The sequence below is a fragment of the Homalodisca vitripennis genome, unplaced genomic scaffold, assembly GCF_021130785.1.
Source record: "Homalodisca vitripennis isolate AUS2020 unplaced genomic scaffold, UT_GWSS_2.1 ScUCBcl_11207;HRSCAF=20398, whole genome shotgun sequence".
Taxonomy (NCBI): domain Eukaryota; kingdom Metazoa; phylum Arthropoda; class Insecta; order Hemiptera; family Cicadellidae; genus Homalodisca; species Homalodisca vitripennis.
In genome coordinates, this window is record NW_025787320.1 from 1 (window position 1) to 9,233 (window position 9,233).

General features: G+C 35.1%; 1 protein-coding gene across 1 annotated transcript; it reads left to right on the plus strand.

Annotated features, from left to right (window-relative positions):
* Positions 1-1,718: 1,718 nt before the first annotated feature.
* On the plus strand, positions 1,719-8,074 carry LOC124374920 (putative DENN domain-containing protein 10 B; the record flags this gene model as incomplete). The annotated part of the gene is given in 5 exon segments (XM_046833054.1): positions 1,719-1,903; positions 4,988-5,084; positions 5,627-5,761; positions 6,353-6,456; positions 7,858-8,074. Coding segments are annotated over 5 exon segments (738 nt in total), but the record flags the coding sequence as incomplete, so codon positions are not given.
* Positions 8,075-9,233: the final 1,159 nt, after the last annotated feature.

The following is a 9,233-nucleotide window of genomic DNA, read 5'->3' on the forward strand; positions in this document are numbered from 1 at the left end:
ACTAATTCAGATATAACCTAAAATAAAAATAATTTAATAATTCTTGAGCATTATATGGTGTGCGACTGCCTAAATATTCTTTCTGGAAATGAAAGTATACTATATTAAGACATTTTTAAAAGTAGATTTAGGTAATATGGCTAAAGTATACATTAGCCCCAATCTTTTTGCACTAAACTTGTAAAAAAAAACTCTTTCTATAGTAGGATGCACTAATGTAGGAAATGGAGATGTAGGCTTAGGGTGTGGGAACAAGAAAGAAGAAAGTTATGGCGGTTGGCCTGGGTATATACATTGGAGCTGGGTAGTACAGTTGGCTCTCAGGTCCGACAGTCAGGTCGTTAGGTTTAGTGAGTTATCATTAAGTATTCCTCATGGTAATAATGACAGTTTACATTGTTAGAACTATTTAAAGAATTGTATGATTGTTTTACTGGATGTCCCTAAACCCAATATTTACTACTTTCGGTATCAGAGAAATTAATTATGGGAGTTTACGTCCATTATTTTGATGTTCTTAATTTGAGCATCCTGTTAAGATGACTACATATCCATACCTATATGGTTGGAGATGATGATCTTTAATAATGTTTTTTTTTTTTTTATATTGAATATCGATATACATCCTTTTGTTGTTCTATATGTATGGTGTGCGTCTTGTTAACTGTGTTTGACATTTTTTATCAGCAAAAGAAAGTTTGTCTAGAAGTGTTCTGTAGTTAGTTAGAAAATTTATATTATTGTAGGCCCAATAAAAGTTGTATTTAAAAAGAGGATCTCCTTAACCCTGCTAATAATTTAAAAGAAGATTGCTCTTGTGCCCTGAGCACATTTACTGTGCCATAAGACCTGGACAACGTGTGAAAAAGTATCTTGTAAGCGATACACAATAGCTCAAGAACATAGTAGCTGTGATAAATGGATCAGAGGCCGAGGTCATACCCACAACGGTTTGAAAATCCGGATAATAAATCTTGGCTTCCGATCCTCAAATCTCTAAAGGTTTGAAGTCTCTGGATCCAGAAACTTAGAGGCAGTGACATTGAGAAGATTGACTGCAAAGTAATGTTTGAATTAAGAGTTAGAATAGAATAGAATTCGGGGTCTAGAGGGAAATAAACTTAAAGAATCCCACCAGGATCCTTGGTAGGTCAAAGATATGGTAGAGTAAAGGTCAGGGAACATGAAGCTGTAGAAAGTTAATTTTTGAAAAGGGCTAGTGACATTTTTCTTTGATAAGACAGTTATTACACAGATAAAACAAGGAAACCATAAGTAAATCTCTGATCGATTGGTTAACTCTATTCACAAGCTTTTTCTATTTTCAACTACTGCACTTCTGTACTATGTGTGGTAGGCTACAGTATGATTTTAGTGGGTAATTAATGTTTCTATAAATCTCAAAACTCAAAACAGGATACCAGAAAGTATGTATTGTTACAAAAACCATTTCCAAACACTAAAACAGTAGGTAGTTAATTCAACATTTTAATACGTATGAATGTTGAGACACCAAAGATAATCTTTGTTACATTTTTAGAGTTTTTACAATGTAACAGAGATACAGTAATACCAAGCCGTATATGTTATGTAAAGAAAACATTTTCTCTATTTTTTTTATTAGATGAAAAAAGAGCTGAAAAAATTAATATACAGTAACCTGCTGTATCTGTAGCCTTCTCTTTTTACTAGCTTATTTATATCTCATTTTATTACAGAAAAAGACTGCAACAACGACATTCTCTGGGCTTGGACTTATCCTTCCATAAGGGATATTCAGAAAACACTGATTCTTAGAAAATGCAGCTTCGACCTAGCGCACCCATTTTTATATGGAAGATATAGAAATGAGTGGTTTTATATCAGTTGCACTGAAGTTTTTGAATCGGATTGTTTGCGAGGAGTAAGTATAATAAATTGTATTATTCTTGGAAGATTAACTTTTTTATTGCATCCAAATTAGTCAAATAAGTTTCAATGTTGTACTGTAAACTCCAGTGAAGGAACAAAATAATTATGCAAACCTTACAAATAATTCTTGTGACTACAGCTGGTGGTCTGACCCGTAACCGCCAGCACCCGAAAAGCTGGTAGTATCCAAAACCGCCAAGGTCTATTTGTACACTTTTACAATACTTTACATTTTGCTATGTACTGCCCTTTGTTTTTATGTGAATAGAATGGTTTATTTTTTGTTTTGTAGCATGTTTCATTGCCAATTGGTTAGTGCAAATTAAAAGTGCATTATGTAATAATAATCTCTTTAGACCAGAAAATTTGCACAAAAAAATTCACTGGTGTTCTGATCAATCGTATGTTGCCATCCAAAGGGTTAATATAGTTGTTTAGAGTTTTAGATTTAGGTTTACTGAAATCATTGTTCCTGTGTGATATGATTAGTCATAATTTTTGTTAATTCTTTGCACTTTCCTGTCTTAATCATAGTCTTATGCTCAATGTAGTAAAGTTGGAAAAGTTGAGATTGCTCTGACCATGCTTTGATACCGATATTAGATGTGGATTTGTAATTTAAAGTGCACATCAATTGGGGAGTGCTACTCTGGTTTTCACGTTGAGATGATTGCAAAGCCTCAGTACATCATCTCCGTTCATTACAGCAGATTCACTGATTAGCACAGGCTATGAACTATGCAACATGCTTAGCATTAGTCAATCATAATGATCATCCATACATTCATACAAAGATAAATAAGCTACTTAAGTATGTATTTAAGCCCTACCTGCTATATGAGGCAATATTAAGTTCATAGCGATTTAATAGAAGTGTGCTACTGACATAATATTATACATTGTTATATTGTTCCTGTTTTCTTCTGTTGTCTGCATAATACAGCGTGTATCAAAATGAATGACCTGATTTTAAAACTCAATATCTATTGCTAAAAATGTCCTACAAAAATAATATTTATTGCAAAATACTCACAAAATCTTAAAGTTTTAGGTATGTTATTACAAATGTTCTATATGTCCACTAGCAGCAGCACGAACAACATCCAGACGATAGCTAAATTCCTCATAAACCTTACACAACGTATCTGCGTTCACAGACCTTATTGCGACAGTTATTCTGTTCTTTAGTTCTTTGATGTCATGAGTTAGAGGGGGAACTAACACTTTTTCCTTCACATATCCCCACAAGAAAAAGTCGCATGGGGTCAAGTCTGGTGATCTTGGAGGCCAAGAATGAAGAGCATTGTCTCGAGGTCCCATGCGCCCTATCCAACGGTGGGGCAGAGTGTTGTTGAGAAGCTGCCGAACATTGTTGTGCCAGTGAGGCGGAGCTCCATCCTGTTGGAAAATGAAGTCACCAGAGTCTGCCTGAAGTTGTGGGAAAAGCCAATTCTGCAGCATTTGAAGATAGCTTATTCCATTCACAGTGTCTCCCTCAAAAAAGAAGGGACCGTACACTTTTTTACAAGAGACTGCACAAAAAACGTTCACTTTCGGAGTCTCGTTCATGCTGAATAACGTCGTGAGGTTGTTCGAGTCCCCATATGCGCACGTTATGTCGGTTTACTTTACCACTAGTATGAAATGTTGCTTCATCACTGAAAATTAATCGTGATAAAAATGTATCCACTTCCATGTCCTCAAGTAGAGCATTACTAAATTCAACACATTTCCTTTTATCACCAACCCGGAGAGCATGTTCTAATTTTAGTCTGTATGGTTTGTACAGCAAACGACGTCTTAACACTCGCCAGACAGTCATGTGAGGCATACCCAGTTGTCTGCTTGCACGGCGAGTAGACATTCGTGGACTGCGCTCAAATGTTTGCCGAACTGTTTTCCACCATTTCGTCAGAAGTGCGAGTTTGGCCTGAACTTTTACCTTTGCACAAGCACCCTTTCTCTTCAAATTGGCGATACCATCGACAAATATATTTAGGTGAAGGCGGATCAATGCCGAAACGACGACGAAAAGCACGCTGGACCGAAACAACTGACTCATCCTTGGCAAACTGCAACACACAAAACACCTTTTGTTGAGCGGATGCCATTTTACTTCAGACTGACTGGAAACGAAGAAGACGCACTGACCAACATCTAGCGGCGATTTTATGAAACTTTAGGTCACGCCCATTCCAAATACACAGCTTTCCTTGCCAGCACGCCTTATGTTTTGTATTATTACCGTACAAAATCAGGTCATTCTTTTTGATACACCCGGTATTGTGTAAGGAGCATTTCCCCACATCGCACATTTATATATCTGGTGCTTTCTACCAGATGTCAGCACTTTCTCAGCCCTCTGTCATGAGTGTTTGCACCTTGGTGAGTTCACTATAGTCACACAGTGCAGACAGGTACTGCGTATTGTTGTTGCAAGTCATCTGTCATGGAGTATGTTATGGTTTTATTTCTAGTGTTTATTGTACCATGGAAATATATGATGCACATATAGATGAATGGTTTCGTTTACGTGATGATGACACGAACATGGATAGTGAAAATGACTTAGTGGACATAATGAAAATTACATAAAAAATAATACAAAATAAGGCACTTAAATAACTTTTTCCCAAAAAAGTATATAACTAAACTCTGCAATCCTGTCTCTGTAAAAAACAGCAAAAAATGTGTAAAACAACAAGTTTACGGTATAAAAAGAAAATCATTAAGGGTTTAGTTGTCAAATTATATAGAAGGTACGACTACACCAAACCAAGTGTATCATATATGTATACACTTACCTGTTATGACAGGTTTCGATAAAGATAAGGAGAGGGATAATTCAAGGAGGATATCCCACTATCATCAGAGTTGAACTTGCCTGTGTAGAAGTGTGTAGAAAAGTTTCATGCTAAATTTCAAGTCTATAGCTTAATTCAATAGAACTTGCTGACAGACAGATAGAAAAAAATCTTGCCAGTCCCCTTCACTAACTCTCAGCCAATTTGCTCAACACTTTTGTTGTAATTTTTGGCAGCTTGATGATCTCATAAGTATGGATTTTATTGTGCAGGTCAAACAGTTTGCTTTGGTGGTGTGGTCAAGAGACTTTAATCCTGAGAAATATGAGACTCTGTGTCGTATCCTGAGCAAAACCTATTGTAAAACAGGTGAGTTCATTTAATTGTAGCCATAATTTTGTTTATTACACTTATCCTTTACAAATTACAATAGAGCAAATAGCACTTACCTTGCTTTAACTTGGTCTTTCTTGTGAAAAAGTACTTCTTTATCAGTTTTAGGTTCGATGGACTTCTGGGAGCGATTGGAACCTATTGAATTAAGTAATTATTGAATATTTTAGGTAGATTGTGTATAGTAAAATCAGCCTATTGCAAATGTACTTATGATAGCATTTGCCAATCATTGCTATGTAACTTCACCAAACATGACTTCATGTTCCAAAAATTTTATATATATTTCTATCTCTCTCTTCCTCTATCCCTCCCTAATTTATTAGTTTTTGGTCTTTACAATTAGTTTTAAATTTGATTCATATGATTTTTTATATTTTATAGATATATTTTTCTGTAAACAATAACTAACTGATGATACCTTCACTGGTGAAAGGGCTTTTGAGATAAATTAAACGTGAAAGAATAAAAAATGCCTATTCTAAACTGTTATTCTAATCTTTAAAATCCTTTTCAAGGAAACCCAGCAATGCTCCTCAAACTATTTTTGTCAGTGATAACGCGGGGTGCTTGTACAACAGAAGAGAATGGAACTTACTTTACCAAAGACTTTGAGCGCAGTTCGATACAGAATAATGCTACAATGATCAGAGGTAAGATTTATTAATGTTTAGTGAATTATTCATTTATTTTGTGAAGCGACTCTTCTCAAAATCCCAGAAAGTGTTACTTCTAACTAGGTTTCCTCTTCTTCCAAGTTGGCAACAGTGGGGTCCCCGATAACTCTACTATTGGTGGATATAACTTGGGATATTCCTTGGATGCAGCTTCTATCCCCAATCTTACCCATCTTGAATGCTTGTCACTCCGGAAGCAAGTGCTAAGGTCCTTTTAGGACTAAGTGTGACAAGATGATTGATGAAGCTTCTTGTCTTAAGAAAAAATGTACACTTTTCTTCTAAGATATCACATCTGGTCAAAATCAGATGTTCTTTTTTTAACACTTTCTTATACTGGCTTAATATTTTTTAACTCTCGTGTACTGTAAAATGTGCTAAAATGTATTGCTGATATATTTTTTCACTACTTGCATAGTTTAATTTTTTGTTTTTGAAAACATCTTGTATACATAACATTAAAATTGCTTCATTTTTACGTGGTTTTGTATTGCGATTTGCTTGTACCGTTAATATTTTTATTCCAACAATATTTGATAGTTGCCTAATAATTCTGGATTTTTTCAGATCTCATAAAACTCTTTGGCTTACAGACAATTGTGATTTATACAGCCTTGCTGCTCAAGAAACGTTTAGTGGTATACCACCACAGTCTACCACACCTTCTTAAGGTGAGTAGCACGTTATTGTTTAAATCTTGAACTTGCAGTCATTTGACATACATTTCCGAAGCATTGATGATTTATGGATAGTTGAATTGTTAAGTTACGTTGAACATTTAATTGGTATATTTATTTCTTAAAATAAAAGAAAATATTGAAACAAGATACCTTTTATAATGTTTGTTTATTTGGTATTTTGTATGTGTTATGGCAATTATAGTCATAATTACAGAAATAATGTTAAATGAGCTGAAATAAAACTTATTTTATGGTATTTCACATAAAGAGGCTATTACACTGGTTTATAAAAAATGTTAGATAAATTTCATATAATTTTACATATTAACAATTGAAATATCCATGTTTAATTCAAAATATACCAGTTAATAATGTAACATTTTTTATAAGCCAGTAAAAAATTTGGTTAGAACCTTAACTTAACCCTAGAGTCCGCATGCACCACATGCGCAGCATATTAACATACTGATTTAATTTATTTTTAAGTTATTTAGATTTTGAAGTATTAGACATTATTCGATTACAATAAAATTTACATGGTTGCAAAGAGGAAAAAACCAAAACTCTCAAATCTCAGGTTTTCAATACTTTGAGCGATTTTACAGAATATCAAAACTTCTGAAGATAGATATGATAATTTTACGACATCAATGTTTTTAGTTTTAGTGTTTTTATGTAATTGCTAATTTTATGTTGTAATCGTATATTGCATATTTGATGTCTATTGTCTTGTTACTAACACAGATCTCCACTAGAATGTGTCTGCTGTTTTACATCAGCTAGTTTACAAAGCTGACTACTTGCATTGTTTATTTATTTTTGTCCATCAAGACACTAACTTTTATAAACATTTGTATGAATAATGGTTAATTCATATAAACTATACATTTATGACAACAGCATGAAATTTAGGGTCAAATGTATATATTGGAATTTTTTTTGTATACTCCAAGTTAGGTATGAAACAGAAGTCAGTTATATAACAAATACAGTTTTAACATACATTTCATAAGTTAAGTTGAAAGTAAAACATTAAACTAAACATGTTTCTGTGTTATTTTGTGAGACAAATAATGTATGGTATGTTACATTAAGAGCATTAGTTATAGTTAAAGTAAGCTTTAGAAAAATGCATTCTGTGATATCATTGCTGTACATTGAAAATTGAGTTTTGAAAAGTTATTACTTGTGATCTTGTTTTATATTTTATTATTTTAAGTTTGAGTAATTTTCAATATGTTATTTTTAATATCAATAGTGACTTTTTATAATTTCATAATGCAAGACACTGTCAAATGTTTTTGGTTGGATTTCTCACTTCTTGCTACTTGCAATGTCAGACTGAATGATTTCTTCTTGTAAGCACAATAAGATGTGACGATTGGTGTTCAGTGGGTCCACACCTTCCCTGCACTGATGGCTCACAGACCAGAGGCAGAGCTGCTGCATCCGTGGCTAGACCTGTGTCCTGACGAGGTAGATCAGCTGGTCAGCAGTCAGAGCTATATTGTGGGCTGCAGTGACAGCAGGATACTGTCCAGAGTCGACTTGTTTGACGTGTTGGTGAACCTGCCGGCTCAGGAGATCACCATCGCTCCTCACGCTAAAGGTAACACAGCTACATCAGCCGTGTGTGGGTCAGCAATAACCGATGTGTCACTTAAATCTGGGCAACCTTATGAATGTCCAGGAGCGGCACATCACTAACTGTAAAATCGAGATTCTGTAGTGCAAGTGTAATTCGATAGGTCTAGTCTACCGCAGGATATGATTGTTGGAGTTGGTGATGAATAATCTTTCATTTTATTCATTGACAGATTATTTGAACTCAAAGCCATCCTGAGATGTACCTAACCAAAACATTAAATCTAATCTGTGCTTAAGATGTGCTGAGAAATATATAACACTGTGTAACAAAATGAGTTTGGTCATGGTGAATCCAGTTTCTTTCATCGTATAGGTTAATAGTACTTTGCTTATAGATGTTTCAAGTCATCTGTGGAACTGTTGAATGCATATTTTTCGCTATCATTTGTTCCTGCATTCCAGTCCTCACTCCACTGTAAAGGAAAGCATTATAAATCCACAAAGTAGTGTAACCATGGTACCACAAGTTGTATAACTGTAGTACCACAAGTTGTGTAACCGTGGTACCACACAGGGCTGTATTTCTAAATAGGCTAAGTAGGCTGCAGCCTAGAGCGGCAAAATTAAGGGGCGGCAGATTTGAAAAAAAATAAAAATATTAAAATGAAATATTTGTGAAATACAATATTATTTTCCTTATACGAGTTTAAGTTTGTGTTATATAAATAGAGCTTTTAGGAAACACATACACTTTAATTTCCTATTTCGTTGTATGTATTACTACAAAATATGTACGAACGCCTTGTTCCTTCGCGCAACGAGCGGCGATCTGCCGATTTACATTGGCAACACCCCCTGGCAGCCGGCAGCCCTGGGTGGCTGGCGCGACAGCTCTCCGCTCCCCTGCCCTTCCCCACCTCTCCAACACTGGCGCTCAGCTGATAGTCACCTGACGCTGTCACGGACCGACAGACGCACCCTCTGACTCACGACTCACACATCCACAGATTACACTACACTACAGTCTACAGTGACTACACTGCGCTGTCAGTTGGTGGTTGATGTTAGTGTTGTGCACACGGCGGCACGGTTACGGTGTTATATAAGTCGTTGACTCGTTGTATTCAGCTAGTTCAATGTTAAAGTCAACAATCAATTGTAAGTATGATTGAATCTGAATG